The sequence below is a fragment of the Lagopus muta genome, chromosome W (genome assembly GCF_023343835.1).
Source record: "Lagopus muta isolate bLagMut1 chromosome W, bLagMut1 primary, whole genome shotgun sequence".
Classification (NCBI taxonomy): Eukaryota; Metazoa; Chordata; class Aves; order Galliformes; family Phasianidae; genus Lagopus; species Lagopus muta.
Window position 1 is genome coordinate 2207607 of NC_064471.1, and position 18675 is coordinate 2226281.

Sequence of the window (18675 nt, forward strand, 5' to 3'; positions counted from 1 at the left end):
AACTCCGTGACAGACCTCTGTCTAGCTTGGTGGGCCCATAGGATCTCGAGCCATCAAGGAAGAGAAGCAACATACAAATGGGCTAGAGACTGAGAGGTGGACTTAACTATGGATTCTATAGCACAGATTATTCATGACTGTGAAGCATGTGCCATAATTCAACAAGCCAAGTGGATGAAACCATTCTGGGAGGAAGGGCGATGGCAAAAGTATAAATATGGGGAGGCATGGCAGGTTGATTACATCACCTTGCCATGAACTCGCAATGATAATTGTTATCTGCTTACCATGGTGGAGGCAACTACTGGGTGGCTTGAAACATATTCAGTACCCCCATGCTACCGCCCGAGGCACCATATTAGTTTACGAGAAGCAAGTCCTGTGGCGACATGGCACCCCAGTAAGAATTGAGTCAGATAATGGGACTCATTTCAAAAATTCTCCTGTAATTACTTGGGCCAAAGATCATGGCAATGAGTGAATTTATCATATCCCCGATCATATACCAGCTTCTATTGAAATCGAATGATACAATGGGTTATTAAAAATTATGTTGAAAACAATGGGTGGTTGGAATATTTAATCATGGGGAGAAGCATTTGGCAGAAGCCATCTGGTTGGTCGACACGAGGATCTATCAGTTGAGATGGTCCTACCCGATCCTGCTCTGTCTACATGCTGTAGAGGGAGATAAGGTCCCTGTAGTACCTGTAAAGAGCACATTAGGAAAAGCGGTTTGGGTCTTTCCAGGCTGTGGAAAGGGCAAACCTTTCCATGGATCTGTTTTTACTCGGTCACCTGGGACCATTTAGTGGGTGATGCAGAAATATGGGCATGTTCAATGTTTACCACAAGGGAACTTGATGTTGGGGGAGTGCAGTCAGTTATTCCACATGTGCACATCTGTGCGCATGTGCCTGTGTGTGTAATGCATGTTAATTATTGTTTATTTGTTACATATAAAGCATGATGTAGTGATGCGTAATAAGGGTGCAATGTTATGGTTTTATCATTTTCTGTTATCAGTATTCCACATCATAACATCATGTAGTGCACTGGGAATTAAAGTGTTAATCCTCTAGTTGCATGGACGGTTGATATTTTTGGTACCTGGTTCTCAGAAAAGAAGAACAACTACACCTCCCAGGAGGCTCACTGTTCCATTTCCATTTTCTGTCTAGAGGTAAAGGTAAAACTGCTTGCGAGTCACAAGATTACCCCTTTTCTTTTACTGCTTGTCTTTGTGGTGCATGCTCCCTAGCAGTCTTGCCTTCAACATTAGAGTAAGGCATTTGGTTTTGGACACACTCTCTCTCATTTGGTTTATTAGCTTCAATCACAATTAACTTGTATTTCTGCTATTATAATTAGTAAATTAACTATCCTCCTTAGATCATTGCCGCTGTTAGTTTTTTTTCCTTTCCCTCTCTGTTCCCTTTCTCCCCCCCCTTCCCTTTTTCCCTTTTTTGGGCCAGTGGGCCTGCTGTACCCCTGTCACAGGCACAGATAGATCTAGAGATAATTTTATGACACTGGACTTGAAATTTTATCCCCAGGACTGTAGTCAATTTGGAATGTTTTAGTTTAAAATCTAGACCAGTGGAGGCAATATGACTCATCCTGCACATACATCATCAGCAGTACTGCCAATTGTTCTAGTTGTCATTGACCATAACCAGGGAAACCCGGTCTAGTACCAGATCTGGATGTTGGTGGCCCTGCTTGAGGCAGTGGGGTTGGAACTTGATTATCCTTGAGGTCCCTTCCAACCCAAACCATTCTATGATTCTATAACACAGTATTTCAGAATGAAAGTATTCCAAGTTTCCTGTTTAGCTAATTCCTTTATACTATTGATTTTTCCCTGGTCTTGAACTTTCAATCAGTGGACTCCAAATAGTCTTGAAGCAGAAGTCATGCTTAATGTGATCACTAAAGCAAGCTTTGTAAATATGAAAGCGACTGTTTTACTAAGACTACTTTTCAATCTCCTAAAGCAGTGCACTGTATTATACAAATAAGAGAAGGAAAATAAATGCTTCATTGAGGCAACTTATGTGGTGCAAATAATCAGTTATTTACTGTAAGGTTCTTCACACACCTTTGCTAACTATCTCAGTTTTTCCAGAAGGCTTAAGGAAGATTATCTGTAGACGTGTTTTGTTAACAAATTCTTAACACAGACATTTTATCTACCATTATTTCAGTCAAAACTACAGGTAAATGGCAAAAGTGTCTAGTAAGCACATGAAACTTACATGCATATATGTTATACTTTACATAAATACACTATCAGTCCAATCTTGAATCAGTGAAGATTGATGCTCTATGAACCTTAGTCTGGTCAAAATATCACATCTCAATGTAGAAATTAAATTAATAGAATTCATCAGCTACTCTTAACAAGAGTAAGCTGTAAGCTGATTTGACAGTCATAGCAGCAGCACGAACTAACTCACAACTGAACAAACAGGTAAACAATGGGAAAATGCCACCAGTATTAAACAAGAAAGTCAAATTTGAAGCATAAGGAAACAAATCAAAAAGAACCAATGCTAGTAAAATCCTTGAACCAAAACCCTTACTTTTATTTTTAAAAATACACTAATACATGCAAACTGGATACTCTACCATATTAGACTAAATTTCACTCATTTTATAGAACAATGTATTCAATTTTAAGTGCTTCAATAGTAAAATGTTATTTCATTACTCAACAGAAGTTAAACACTATAGCGAACTATACAATTTGTGCATAGTTCCTTCACTATGGTTGCATTAGTGCTAGCTGTCAGTAATGAGTTAGAAGTTAAACCTCGAACCATAGAAGCATCAAGGTAAGAAAAGATCTCCAAGATCATTTAGTCCACCTACCACCAATATTTCCCTACTAAACCATGTCCCTTAGTACACATAAACGTTTCTTGAACACCTCCAGGGATGGTGACTCAACTACCTCCCTTGGCAGCCCATTCCAGCACCTAACCACTTTGAGGGAATAAATTTTTCCTAACATCCAACCTGAACATCAAGGAGGAACATTCAAGGAGGGGAGTAATCTCTTTGAAAGGGTATATAACAGCAGGACAAGGGGAAATGGTTTTAAGCTGAGGGATGGAAGGCTTAGGTTGGATGTCAGGGGGAAGTTCTTTACTACGAGTGTGGTAAGGTGCTGGAATAGCCTGCCCAGACAGGTTGTGGATGCCCCATCCCTGGTGGTGTTCAAGGCCAGGTTGGATGGGGCCCTGGGCAGCCTGGTCTAGTATTAAATGGGGAGGTTGGTGGCCCTGCCTGTAGCAGGGGCGTTGGAGCTTCATGATCCTTGAGGTCCCTTCCAACCCAGGTCATTCTGTGAACGTCCTCTGGAACAACTTAAGGCCATTCCCTCTAGTCCTGTCACATGTTACCTGGGAGAAAAGGCCAACCCCAACCTTGCCATAACCTCATTTCAGGTAGTTGTGGAGAGCTATAAGGTCTCCCCTGAGCCTCCTCTTCTCCAGAAGAAACAATCCCAGTTCCCTGAGCTGCTCCTTGTAAGACTTGTGCTCCAGACCCCTCACCAGCTTCATTGTTCTTCTCTGGACACACTCCACAGCCTCAATGTCTTTCTTGTAGTAAGGGGCCCAAAACTGAATACAGTACTCATGGTGAAGCCTTACCAGGGCTGAGTACAGAGGTACAATTACTTCCCTGCTTCTGCTGACAACACTGTTTCTGATATAAGCCAGGATGCCATTGGCCTTCGTTGCTACCTGGGCACACCGCTGGCTCACATTTAGCTAAGCATCCACCAACACCCCCAGGTCTATGCCTTCCCCACAGTCTTCCCAGCCACTCTGCCCCAAGCCTGTAGTGTTGCAGGATCTGGCACTTGGTCTTGCTGAACTTCATCCCATTGGCCTCAGTCCAGCAATCCAGCCTACCTAGATCCCTCTGTAGGGCCTTCCTACTCTCAGGCAGATTGACACTTCCTCCCAACTTGGTGTCATCTGCACAGCTACTGAGAGTGCACTCAACACCCTCATCCAGGTCACCAATAAAGATACTGAACAGGACAGACCCCAGTACTGACCCCTGGGGAACACCACTCGTGACCATTCACCACCACTCACTGGGCCCACTCCTCCCACCACAGAATCACAGAATCACAGAATCACCCGCGTTGGAAGGGACCCCAAGGATCATGTAGTTCCAACCCCCCTGCCTAGCAGGGCCACCAAACATACACATTCAGATCAGGTTGCCCAGGACCCCGTCCAACCTGGCCTTAAACACGTCCAAGGACGGGGCATCCACAACCTCCCTGGGCAGCCCGTTCCAGGGCCTAACCACTCTCCTAGTAAAGAACCAGTTCTTTACCCAGCAAAGAGCGTATCGATCCAAGCCTCAGACTACCAGTTTCTCCAGGAGAATACTGTGGGAGACAGTGTTGAAGGCTTTGCTGAAGCCTAGGTATACTACACCAACAATCTTCTCCTCATCCACGAGGTGGGTCACTCAATCATAGAAGGAGATCAGGTTGGTTGAACAGGACCTGCCTTTTGTGAACCCATGATGGCTGAGCTTTATCCCCCAGATGTCCCACACATGCCATGTGATCTCACTCAAGATGACCCAAGCAAAACTTGAAGCATGATGTGTGAAGTGTCTCATTTCTTAGAAATCATATAGTTATGCAACATTTTATTTTCCCTGCATTTAAAATGATTATTTGAATGCAATTAACTTTTGGCCAAATAAAATAGACAATAAAGAGACAAAAGGAAGAGATCTTTACTGAAGTAGGCATTATATCATTTTCCCCCACTTTATTTTTCAGACAGTCACATAACATACTGGAGGTTAGACAGCAATTAACGATGAAAAATTACTTATGTGAACAAGCAGATTGTTAAATAAAGCAGGACAAAAGGTAAGTAACCTAAATTCTTAGTACATCAATGCAGTTATTGAGCTTCTAATTTATTGAACCAATCAGCTCTACTAGATTTTAAGTTTACTGACAGGCTTTGCTTGCATCCTTCCTGACATCCTTACATCTGATCTCAGCTATTGCCCATGCATTTCCAAAGCAAAACTTCCCAGATATTTCAAGACTGTCAAGCATACTCTAGTGCAACAAGGAGCGGAAGGGGAGAAAAACCAGAAAAGATTAAGGTCATCTTTCCTTCTTCTTAAGGCATGTGATGGCACACATAACAATTAACTTAAAATATATACATGATTAACTTTCACACTGTTTTTTCCATTTTTCAGAAAGTTTTAATCAAGTAAAAAGCCTACACTGGGAGATAGTTCAATCTATGATGAATCATGTCAAATCAGAAATCATCTTTTGTGGTGCCACTAAACGCATACAGCATTCCTGTTTATCAGTTCTGACTTAACACCCAAGAAATGCTCTTCACTTTACTTACTATTTGAAGGCTACATGCCTCCAGTACGTTTACAGAATTAAGTCAGAAAAAGCTATTTTAAAGACAGTGACTTACATGACAGGTTTTCTACACATCCTGGTCTTCAATAGTAGGGACAAAGGCAATGAAGACTGAATGCACATGGCTGTCTCCCTGTCACAAGCCAGCACAGTAATGCATTAAAGGGTGTCACATAGTTCATGGTAATCGCTACACCAGAAGATAGACAACAGAAACCAGCACGGAGCACCAGCCAACATCACTAGTGATCCAGGTCACAGAAGGTTGTGAAGCCACACTGACAGCTGCATACATATCCAGCTGAGAAAAGTATTTTACATAGGTAGCTTTAGAGAGTGAATGAAGAGGAAAAAAAAATGGAAGTTACGGGAGAACAAGTGTAGTTATTGTAAAGTTCTCAAGTATTCACATGCTGTCAAACTGTTACAGACAAGAATATTTAAAGATTAGGATAGCTTTTGTTACTTAAAATAGTTTGGTTCTTTCCTCCCCCCTCTCCTTTTCTTTTTCAAGATGCAGTAAATTCTCCTACCTAATCCCCAAAGAAAACCAGCTAAAGAAAAGAAGTAAGGGGCATCAGCTGTATTCCTACACTACCATAGTTTTGTGGCAATATTTTGCTACATCACTACAGAATTCCAGGATGTGCCTTTACATAACTAGATTACTAAGACAGCAGGTGACATTAAAATGAAACCCAACCAGGCAGATCTTAAAGCACACCACCCAACATATTTTAACCTTCACTACTAAAACCGCTATATGCATTAATATACTAAGTAGAAGTGGGTTTTTATTTGTTTGTTTTTCTTCAAATTAGAACTTCAGAGTATAAAATAAGGGTTCCATTTCAACAGATTAAAAAAAAAAAAAAGCAAATGCTGTGGTAAAATACAGCAAGTAGCTATTGGTTTTTAAGGAAAATCAATTTGTCCAATGTTGACATTTTAATAGCTTCAGCCTACTCACACACAAAAATTTTGTTTTTGATCTCTGAAAGCACAGAGAGAAAGCAGCAATTGCTGGCATGACAACTAACTCGAATTCAAGAATTACCATATACCAAAACATCTGGTTGTATGCAGAGATGGAATAGTTTCTTTAAATTGAAAGCAAGCTTTGAAAATGAAAATAGTTTTCTTGGAAGCAAGGAAAGCCTTGAAGTTAAGGGAAAAAAGTGAAACACGAGAAACATGGAAACTGACCTAAAACAAAGATTGACAAATTTTGTTAGGTCAATCCAATATAAAGCTTATCCATTACAACTTTTAAAGAGAAAATTATTTGTTTTAAAAGAAAACTAAGTTCCAGAGCTGTTATATTACAGATTATACTATTTATAATTACACAGAAAGACCATGTAAAATTTATTTCCACATCTTGGAATGTTTTCTTTTTTATGAAATCCAAATTTGTTATTTTTAAAGACTATAAAAGAAAAAAGAATTGACTTAAAATTTTCCACATTTAGTAATCTGGTCTTGAAATAAAGTTTTTTTCTGCCTTGATTTTGTCACATAATTTAATATTATTTGCATTAAATATTTTAAGAAAACTAAATCCATGTATCCTACATGTTTCATTAAATAGATACATATTGCATGCATCAGCAAAGTCATGCATCATCATGTCTGCTAAGAGGTACATTTCAATTTATAGCACCACAACACCTGTGCCAGCTTTGCTACTAAAATACCCAGTGTGGTTTTATCAACAAAATGGTGTTTCACATTATACTGATGGCACTCAAAAAAAATGATTAACTGGAACCATCATCCTCTAAGAGGACATGAAAGTTGCTGATTACAATATGCAGATGGCATTCATCCAGAATTAGAGAGCATTTAGCAACAGTCTCATAAAGCTTTCTCTTCCTGCTGAAAAAACAAACAAACAAAAAAAAAAAGCTTCTCCTAGCTTTGAAAACAACCACTAACTTGTAGTTTATTTGAGGAAAAAAAAAAAGGGAGATGATAACTATTTTTAACAATAGGCAACAAAAACACCTCTGAATCAGAAGATAAATACCATTAAAATAGAACTAGAAAAAAAAAAGTTACGTATGAATCAAAACACATCCAGAGAGTTTCAGCTTATTTTGCACTTGAGAAATTTTACTTTGTTCTTCTAAAAAAAAAAATGTATTGTATCCCAATGATCATATTTCACTGAGGGGCTTTAGAAAACCAAATCCGCAGCTCAATACTAATGACACTTCAGCTAAACCCTCCTTCCCATGTGTATAATCAAGATCTTATAATCACAATATAATTGTATAATCAATATGTATCAAGATGTTATAATCTCAATATAATCAGGAGAATTAGGCAAAGTAAACAACGATCACAAAAGAGAATAAGTGGAAAAGCTTACCCTTTGGCTGAGCTCCCCAGAAGACACCAAAAGAGGTGATCTCCAGAAGAGATCCTTCCCCTCTGGCAGCCAGCTCTTAAATAGGTCTAGGAGGGGTGGAGCCTGGCTCCCCCCCTTCTGGCAGCACAGGTGAATTGCCTTCACCTGTGCTCCTCTGGCTGACTCATGGCTCACCTCAGGTGATTAATCAGAGGTTCAGGCTGTGACTCAGCAGTTCCCATACACCATGGAAGGTAGCTTTCCAGCTTGCAATATTAACATTACATTCTATAGCTATGGTAAGTACCAGTCAGTTAATGAATTCTTCACATTTTTTTCCTTCCCTTGGAAGTTTCTTCCCCCCAACTCAACACTCACACCTAAGAGGCGTGACTATAGATTATAAAAAATAAGATTATAAAATCTTATGTTGCAGCAGAAAGGACTCTAACACCGTAAGTTTGATGCTAGTTGAATTTTTAAGCCAATTTATCTGGAGAAAAATCATTCAAAATTAAGTGATGCTAATTATTACACTAAGACGACATTCAGCTTTCAACAATTCGTGGACAGACTCACTGCTTGACTATTAAGAACAGTTCTTAATTTCTTTTTTTACCAGTTCAGAGGAACCACAGATGTGCCTCAGGCCTTTGGAAAGGGGAAGAAATCCAAAAGATGAAACTTATAAGATAATTTATTAAAAAAAAAAATAAAAAATTGTCTCAGAGCTGAAATCTCCCTAAGCTGAAGAGAGAACGGCAGCAAGCCTAAGAACAGCAACGGAGCTTCCCTTCAGAAAATAAATGGCCATCCAGAGGTGCACGTTTATAGGCCGCGAGCAGACAGGGCTCAGCGCAAACAAAAGGCTGCTCGGGACGGCACCGGGGCGGCCCTGCCTACCACCATTTCGTCAACCGCTCTACCGTGGGTGGAGGAAAAAAAAATGCAGCAGCTTCTTTTGCCTGCCTTCCCCTTTCACAGGGGTGGGGACAATAGAAAAAGACACAAATAAATATGAAAATAAGAACAGCGTTCAGTCGCCGGCTTCTCTGCTGAGCATCTCCAGTCACAAAGCAGATCCCTCCGTTGAAGTTACATCACTCCCTTAGAATGGGAATACAGTCTCCCACGTTCATCCTTCAACCCTCCACCTCCACAGCACACAGGAAGAGAGCACCCACCTCCGGGGCCATTTAAGCGGAGAGAGGAATTAATCGACGGCACTCGCCGGCGGGTGAGCAGCGGCAGAGAAGAGAGAGAGTATTGTTCTTACTAAATGAAGAGCAGCCCTCACTCCCAATCGCATTCATAAAGCACCGCTTCCCAAAGCAAGTGTCTTCACGTCAGTCCCCCCGACCCCTAAATATTTATCCAGAGCATAGCCATCCCCCCTCCCATCCCCCCCAACCACTGCAACTCCCTCCCCTCCGGCTCGCCGTTATCCTAGAAATGCCTTTGTTCGCAGCTCTTCGCCCGCTGCCCGCTCCCTCCTCCTCCCTCGCACCACAGATCCGCTCTTGAGATCTCACATTCATTTTTTATTTATTTATTTAGGAGCACGGAACAGATCCTCATCCCTGTGTGGCGCCTTCTGCTGATTCATTTCTAACTAGCGGCCCTGAGGAGGTGGGGGAGGCGCGGTGGAGACATCTCCTCCCTACTATGATCCAGGGTACAGCGATGACCCGGATTACTGGGGGCGAACCCTGGAAAGGGACAGAGCCAAATAGGATTACACGGCCTGGATTACCGGGAGCCCATTAAGGCACAACACGAGAGTTAAAGGACCCGGTCTCTCACAGGCTCGCTGCCTGCCAGGTGTGAAAGGCGGCACCGGGCGTGAGAAGGGAGCCACCGACAAGGCAGAGCAGTGGGTAGTGGACGCATCAAAGGGAGAGATGAAGAAGTTAGATATTCTGGAGGCAAAAGGAAGGAAACTAACAGAAAAAGTTATAAGGACCGAATTACAGGGAACGCTCGGGACGGAACAGCTACCCGAGGATGGGGCCACCAGAGGAGCCTCAGCAAGGAGGCAACTCCTAGCAACACAAGTGTGTAACACACAGGTGTGTGACTTGCAGCACGATCAGCAGTACTCTTTGCCAAGGTAACCGAGACGACGGCCCAGCTCCAGAGTGAAGCCCTGGCCGGTGACTCACCGACTTGCAGGACATTATCGACGCAGCCGCCATCGAGCAGAGCTATGCCCCTGCGGAAAGGTAGGCGGTTCTCATCAGCGACGGCGTCTACGGCCCCACCGGACGTGGTGTTGGCGGCTGCGCCCCCAAGGGTGGTAAAACCCTCGGCACCGGTGTCGAAAGAGGAGTACATACATATCTCCCTTTCACTGCGAGGAAAGGACCAGTAGACGATCCTGCGCTGTACCGGCTCCGGAATCCGTTCGAACCGCTCCTCCACCCGCTGGAAAGGCCACTTCTCTGCCACCTTACGAGCCGCAATATCTAGCAAAGACTCGGGGCTTTGCGTCTTGCCAAGCGGCAACAGCACCAGGGCAGCAGTGACGGCGGCTGATGATGATCCAGCGCAGAACGTTCCGCTCCAAGACCCGGTATCGCCCACCTGCTGGCCTAACATACACCCCGAACCGTAACCAGGTGTACAACAGAGACGCTTTACATAAGGAGGGAGCTGACCGAGCTCCGCCATGATCGCACCGCTTTTAAGCGGCCAGCGGAAGTAGCTGCAGCCTATAAACAACACCAGGAAGAGCCACGAGCCTAGCACAGCCCTTCCTCCCCTCCCCCCCGCCAGTGGGGGAGGAGTCTTCCACCACACCTACAGCAAAAAGAGTGACAGTCTACTAACCTAGCAAGATAAGAATCATAGGACAGTTCAGGTTGGAAGGGACCTTTAAAATCATACAGTTCCAACCCCCCCTGTTATAGGCAAGGACATCTCGCACTAGACCAGGTTGCTCAAAGTCCCATTTAGCTTGTCCTTGAACGCTTCCAGAGAGGGGGCATCCACAATCTCACTGAGCAACCTGTTTCAGTGTCTCACCACCCTCACAGTAAATAATTTCTTCCTGATATCTAGTCTAAATCTACCCTCTTCCAGTTTAAAGCCATTTCCTCTTGTCCTGTTGCTACCTGCCCTTATAAAAAGTTTCTCCTCAGATTTCCTGTAGGCCCCCTTCATATACTGGAAGGTCTCTTTGGAGCTGCCTTTTCTCCAAGCCAAAGTCCCAACTTTTTCAGCCTGTCCTCATAGGGAAGGTGCTCTAGCCTTCTGATCATCTTTGTGGCCCTCTCTGGACTCACTCCAACAACTCCATGCCCTTCTTGTGTTGGGGGCCCCAGAACTGGACGCAGTACTTCTGGTGGGCTCTCATGAGAGCAGAGTAGAGGGGCAGAATCACCTCCCTTGACCTGCTGGTCACACTTTTTTTGATACAATCCAGGATACAGTTGGCCTTCTGAGCTGCAAGCGCACACTGCTGGCTCACGTTGAGTCTTTCATCAATTGACATTCAAAGCCTTCTCAGGGCTGCTCTCAAGCCATCCTCCTCCCATCGTGTATCTGTGCTTGGCATTGCACCAACCCAGGGCATTTGGCCTTGTTGAACTTCATGAGGTTGGCATGGGCCCACCTCTCAAGCCTGCCTAGGTCCTTCTGGATAGCATCCCTTCTCTCTAGCTTGTTAGCAGCACCACTCAGCTTGCTGTCATCTGCAAATTTGCTGAGGGTGTACTCAATCCCACTGTCTACATCATCTACCATATAAGAACTATTAGGTCACTGCCTGAATCAGTGACCGAGCACCCGGTGAAGCGGTGTAGCCAGCCCTGGGAGCATAGGTACAAGCAATTCACCTTTGGGACCAGAAAGAAGGGGGGATGGGACCATGGATTTCCTCCTTCCTTAACCTCATTTAAGGGCTGGCACCTAGGAAAGAGTTATTTTTATTTGGAGGTTGCTTTTTTCTGGGAGTTTTTTTAGAGTCCTTATCTTTAGAAAAAGGTAAGTTATTCCTTTTTTGGGTAACCCTGAAACTGGTTAGAGGCAAATACATTTTTCTCCTTTGTACAATATAATTTGTCAGCCTGCTGGGAGATTCCATGAAAGGTAATGCCAGTCTTCAAATGGCTTTCTTAAAAGGTTTAGTGGGCTAGTTTGGATGGGAAAAACCTATCTCCCTGAAAAAGGAATTACTGAGAAACATCCTGGGATTCACAGGTTCCTCCTTGGTATGGGCTGGTCTCAGTAGTTAAAAAAAAAAAAAAAAAAAAAAAAAAAAAAAAAGCATTGTTAGTTCCCCAGTCCCTGCATAGCTGCCTATTTTGAGGCCCTCTATATAATCAATGAACATTAACATATTATGAAATAAACAAGAGTTTGACAAAGCAGACTATGATAACAAAAACAGAATATATAGAAGGCTTACCCCTATACTAGGCTCACTCAAAAAACTCTAGCAGAGCTAATCTCCAAAAGAGATCCTTCCCCACTGCTAGCCAGCTCTTAAATAGGTCTAGGAGAGGTGGAGCCAGGCTCCCCCCTTCCTGCAGCACAGGTGAATTGCCTTCAGCTGTGCTCCTCTGGCTGACTCATTGCTTGCCTCAGGTGATCAATCAGAGGTTTAGGCCATGACTCAGCAGTTCCCATACATCCTTCTAAAAGGTATTTTGATAAGCAGAGAGGCAACTTGCTGCATTTACTGTAGCACAGTCTCTGATAATCACTTTAAATCATCTAAATACTTCAGAACAAAATCTCGAGGAGGAAAATCAGTTGTTATGCAGTCAAGTTAAACAGCTTGAGCATAGGATTGCTGTACTAACAGGCAAACCCACCTAAACCGGCCTGATTTAAGTCAGAGTCCTGTTTTTTTTTTTTTATGAACAAATAGGACCCTGAACAATCAGACCCATATGGTTCTGACAATTTCAGAAAAGAAACTGCCAAAAAATCTGAACTACATCTCCAGTAGAACTGAACCCTCTAGAAATTTATTTGATATATACACAAAAAAGTAAAAAAAAAATCTCAAGACCGATCTATGGGGGTATCATCTAGCAGACAGTTGTTAGGGTAGTAGGGTTAGGTTGTGGTTGGACTTGATGATCTTTAAGGTCTTTTCCTACCTGAAAAATTCTATGATTCTGTGATCTGAAGAATGGTTCCCCCACCCAAATCACCATACATGTGTTATATCTTGCCCTCATACAGAAGCCCAATTAATAGATTTTGTCCAATGTTTTTGACAAAGGCTGAGAGGAAGTGTATCGGCCTGGTTATTAAGACTAAGGGACATGGGAGCTGAGAGTGCTGTGGTGGAAAATGACCCAAAAATTTTTAAGTTAGCCTCTATCACAACACAACTTGGTATTAAAACAATGGCTACAGGCAAATTGTATGGGAACTGCTGAATCATGGCCTAAACCTGAGGCAAGCAATGAGTCAGCCAGAGGAGCACAGGTGAAGGCAATTCACCTGTGCTGCAGGAAGGGGGGGAGCCTGGGTCCACCTCTCCTAGACCCATTTAAGAGCTGACTAGCAGTGAGGAAGTATTTTTTCTGGAGTGTTGCAGTTCAGCAACCAGAGGCCTCTGTCACAAGAAAGTCCTTTATTATTCTTCTTCTACATCTACTAATAATCTACTATTACTCACACAACACAGCAGCACACACATATATATATGATTACGTATATCTTGCATACAAGTCTCAACAGTTTCAAGGTCTCCCTAAGCAACCATATCTAATCTTACATCTTGTTTTTACGTCCAGTGTTTCTTCTTGATCAAAGCATACAGTTCCCTATTGTAAAAGATCACCACCTGTGACTACCACCACCTTAGCACAGCAGAAGCAACAAACATAGTAACTAAGCAGAGCTCGCTTTTGCCATTTAGGCCTGTGATGCCCATGGCCTCATGGGAGTCAGGCTAACTGTGAATCCCGCCGGGGATGGACCCCCAGCAAGCTTCACATAGTCCCCTTCACCTCCCCCTTCTTTATTTACAAAAAACGCGCGATTCATTGCATCTTGTATCATTTTTTGCACACATTGCAGAAGACAAGAAATACAAATTAAAATGCAAAGGAGGGCAATCAAGCCCACAACAGCAATTTTTAACAAGCTTTGAAGCCACTCAGCTAAGTCTCCAAACAATCCCCCGAATATGTCCCATCCATCTTTCACATGAAATTTCTGGAGTCCAATTTGCAGATCTTGTACACTTTTATGGATGGATTCAGAGTAATCGGAAAGATTCATACAACAGAGACCATCAAAATCCTGACAGCCATGGCCTTGTGCAAGCAGTAGGAAACCAATTGCTGCCCTATTCTGAAGTGTGGCATGTCTGACGGAATTTACATCTAATAATAAACCGCTTAGGGCTAAAGAGGTAGCATTAGTTTGTTTTGCAAGCCAACATCCTAACTTATTGAGCGTTGTAAGGGCTTGGGCAGAGGCAACTCCTGGGGCCAAAGCAGAAGCGGCTCTAACGGCTCCAGTGTGCTTCAAAATCATCGTGGTATTAGGTGTTAGCAAGGTTAATCTACCTAAAGAACAAGGTCCTCCTTTTATATGTCAGGGGACTGAATGCCATGCCCTATCACCGCACATAAGAAAAACACCTGCAGGCAAGCTGAGTGGACGGTTAGTAGATCGAGAAATATTAAGAGAAATATAGTTACACCATGCTGTATGATTTCTATATGCAGCTAAGGTAGAATTAACACACTGACCAAGAGTTTGATTTTTTCCCCCATAATCAAAATACAGACAATAGTCCATTTTAACAGATCCCAATAATTCCAATTCCTGTGGTTCCAGGATTACGGGAGGAAGGTATGGCACCCAACCGTCCCACTGATCCACAACAGCGCTGGTGCTGGAAAGCACTGCAAATCACACTTCCGCAGGGACGGGCCAAGAGTCTAACGTTTGGCCCACCAGACAGGTTGTAAATGGATTTCCTGGAGAAGCTGTCGAAAGACATAGGGTATCCTGTCCAATCTTGTTTTCCAAGGTGACCCAGATGTTCTGTTTAGGTTGGGGTGGTAGCCAGACAGTATAAACGCAGGAAATCAGGTAACAGCAGCAGATGAAGAGGCGGGGTGGACCCATCTTGCTGATGTCTACTGTGAGCCAGATCCTGTGGAAACACAAGCATATCCTCTACCCCACGTTATTAACGGGAAAGGTCCTTCCCATTGCAAGGAATCTGGATTTTTGACCATTACCAAAGCCTTTTGTTTCTGTATGTGTTGTAAGGTCTGTGTGAAACGCCTACAAACAGGTGGCCCTTCTTTGGTCCAATGGTTTAAAAAAAATTCAGAACATAACATGCCTTTGCAAGCCTTTCTTGAGGTGTAAGGCCCCCACTCCCTCTCTTTTGTTTAATAAGCATATTTTTAAGAGTTGCATGTGCCCGTTCTATTATGGCCTGACCCATAGGTGAGTGAGGTGTGAGTCTTACGCTGGATGCCCCACTGTTGAAAAAATAATTGAGTGGTACAGGCAACGTAACCCAGACCATTGTCCGTTTCAATGACTTGGGGGACTCCAAGAACTGAAAAGGCAGCAAGAAAGTGTCTGCGCATATCCCGTGTCTTCTCTCCCGTATGGGGCGAGGCATATATACAGGTGGAAAATGTATCTATGGAAACATGAACATATTTAAGCTTACCAAATTCGGAAAAATGTGTAACATCAGATTGCCACAGCTCTAGAGACTGTAGGCCTCTGGGATTAACCCCAATAGATGGGGTAGGGGAAAAAAGTTGACAATCAGGACAGGATTGTATAACGCCTTTGGCCTTGGTAATTTGAAAAGAACAACACACAGCTTGGGCACTTTGATGGTAAAAATCATGTGACAGGCAGGCTTGAGCAAAACGGTCTGGGACCACAACAGTCCCTGCGAGTTTGTCCGCCCGAATATTGCCTTCTGGGCCTGGTAATGAAGAGTGGGATAGAACGTGCTGAATGAAATAAAGGTGTGTATGTTTGCCAATTGCTTCTTGTAAACGCAGTAATAGTGTGAACAAGCAAGGGTTAGAGACTTCCTTCAAGTAAGCCCCGTCTATGCGCATCACTATACCTGCAACATAAGCAGAGTCAGTAACAATATTAATGGGTTGCAAAAAACATTCAAAAACCCATACAACTGCAGTCAATTCTACAACCTGAGCTGATCCCTCTGCAACGAAAGCATCCTCCTCCCAGCGCCCATTCTATCCCTGCCATACTGACACTGCGCAGCCTGCGCGACCTGAGCCATCTGTAAAAACTGTTAAGGCTGAAGGCAAGGGGGTAGGCGCTAACTTAGAAGCAGGGATCAGAGGGAATGAATGCAGGGTTTGCAGGAGTCTGTAGAATGGGAAATGAGTTGTAATCTGGCCAGAATATCCAGCCAGTGTGTGCTGGAGTGCATCTGATTTAGTGAAGGTAAAGTCCCATTGACGGAGATCAAAAGGAACATAAATGACTGACAGGTCCTGGGCATTGACAGCAAGAAGATGACCACGGCCTTTGGAGATAAGCATGGCAACCATTTCAATTCAGGTCGTAATACTTTTTGAAAATTTATGTGGCAGAAAGATCCATTCCACAATGACAAGTGGATCAGGGTCTTTAGGTAGCCATTGAGCTATGGTTGAAAGGAGGAACTGAAGATAAAAAGGTCAGTTGCAGTAGTTGGATCCACTCGGTGTGCAGCTTCCAGAGTATTCGGCCATACCATACAGCAGGCCACCATTAACCATTCTAGTACAGAATGGTTTTCATCACGATATTGATTAACCACATATAACCACTGTCTGAGAGCTAGATGGACAGTCATGGCGGCAAGCTTGGCTATTTCTGGGCCATTGACCAAGACACTTTCTGCCCCAGAATCCCGTAATCTCAATAACCAAGCCGGCACACTTTCCCTAGGCTTCTGCCGAAAGTACTTGCCGAAAGTACTGTACTAAGTCCATCAATTCTGTTGCTATGTGACACGGAGATGACCAGATCAAATATAATCAAATATAATAAAATCAAATATAATGAGAGAGAGAATGTCTGAAAGGGTGGATAGTCCTCACCACAACGCTGAGGTGAGATGTGCAGTCCAGTTGAGCAGCAGGGAGATGGGAGCAGCGCCCACGACGAAGGGCAGGCGAGAAAGAGCACATCAGGTGACCTTGCCAGTAGTTAAATCTCCTCTCCCTGACCGCAGAGTCCCCTGGGGAATGTAGTTCTTCTTCTCTTCAGGGCAGGTACCCAGGACTTGAGCATTGACAGTTGAAGTCCCAGTGCCCCACATGATGTTATGATGTGGAATACCAAAAGCCAAAAATCACAAAACCATGACATTAATTCATGAATATAATTTTGAAGGTCCTCCATGGATGACTATAATCCCATGTTTAATTGAATTTCTGATTTTTCCAGCCAAACCACGTGGCATGCTGCCATTAGCCAGTACCAGAACCAGTTGAATGGTTCTCATTGGTATATTGAACAGCAGCATACAGTCTCTGCTTGAGAGCAGGGAGCACCATCATAGGGGCCAATCTTGATACTTCTGGCCCAATAACTACAATGCCTTCCATCCCCGAATCCCAAGATCTAAGTAACCACATTGCTACACTCTCTTTCAGCCTCTGCCAGAATCGCTGCACCATATCCATTAGATCTGTGGGTGTATATGGTCTAGCCATTATGTGCAAATGTGTTTGGGGCAGGGGGCCACTGGGCACCCCTGCCAGTCTATCTTGTACTTTCTTTGTCTTTTGGGTTATAAATAGGATGGAGTTCCAAGGAAAAAATCATAAGGGGAAGCTCTAGATCTGACTTAGAGTTTTTATTTTCCTGTTCAACCAGGTCTGTTACTTCAGAGGTGTGGTTGTCATCTATTGAAATATTGCAGACCTGACCTATCAGGCAATGTGAAGTTAGTTTTTTTCCCTGTTAATGTATTAAGTTCCTGTTCCAGTTTTTCATTGCTGTCTTTTAATAACTGATTTTCACTTCTTAAGGCGTCAACTCTTATTTCAACTTGATTTAAGACATTTAACAGAGGCCATGCCACTGTGGAGGCAGCTAACAGCCATTCTTGGGTAGTTAGAATGTCTTTGTCTAATCCTTGAAGATATTCCATCACACGGAATGGGAAAATATTCCCTACCGTATGCAGGGGACCCTATTTCTCAACTATGACTACTAATTGGTAATAAGGAGAACCCAGAAACCCTGGAATCTGCCCAGGAATCATTTTATCTAAGGGGGTAATGTTCTCCCCCCTGACCTATTTATAGAAATGCCATAGAAAGGAGATTATATAAACTTCAACATACATGGCCTGTCTGGCTTGCCAAATACGTTACCAAATAATGCACAAACAACATAATTACAAACCAAAAAAAAGAGATCAGCTAAGCAGCTAACACACCAAAAGAAAAAAATATACACTGCTTAATCATAACCAGGACTCAATAAAAAACCCCAAAAAAAGAAATCTCCAAAAAAGATGTATCTTCTCCCATAGTCAGCTCTTAAATGGGTCTAGGAGAGGTGGAGCCAGGCTCCACCCCTTCCGGCAGCACAGGTGAATTGCCTTCACCTGTGCTCCCATGGCTGACTCATTGAATCACAGAATCACAAGGTTGGAAACGACCTGCAAGATCATCTAGTCCAACCACCCTTCCATTCCTATTAGTACCACAAACACTAAACCATATCTCGTAGCTCCCCATCCAGGCGCCTCTTGAACACTACCAGGGACGGCGACTCCACCACCTCCCTGGGCAGGCCATTCCAGTGCCTGACAACCCTCTGAGAGAAAAAGTTTCTCCTAATATCCAACCTAAACCTCCTCTGGTATAACTTCTGGCCGTTTCCTCGGGTCCTACTATTTGCCTGG

The 18675-nt window shown here is 43.4% G+C and overlaps 1 protein-coding gene across 1 annotated transcript in view; it reads right to left on the reverse strand.

Moving 5' to 3' along the window:
• Window positions 1-10579, reverse strand: part of LOC125686398 (zinc finger SWIM domain-containing protein 6-like) — a 522860-nt gene extending 512281 nt beyond the window's left edge. The window contains exon 1 of the mRNA XM_048930326.1: window positions 9953-10579. Coding sequence (XP_048786283.1) covers window positions 9953-10460 — 508 coding nt within the window. The 5' untranslated portion in view covers window positions 10461-10579. The remainder of the gene's footprint in view (window positions 1-9952) is intronic.
• Between the last annotated feature and the right edge of the window lie 8096 nt (window positions 10580-18675).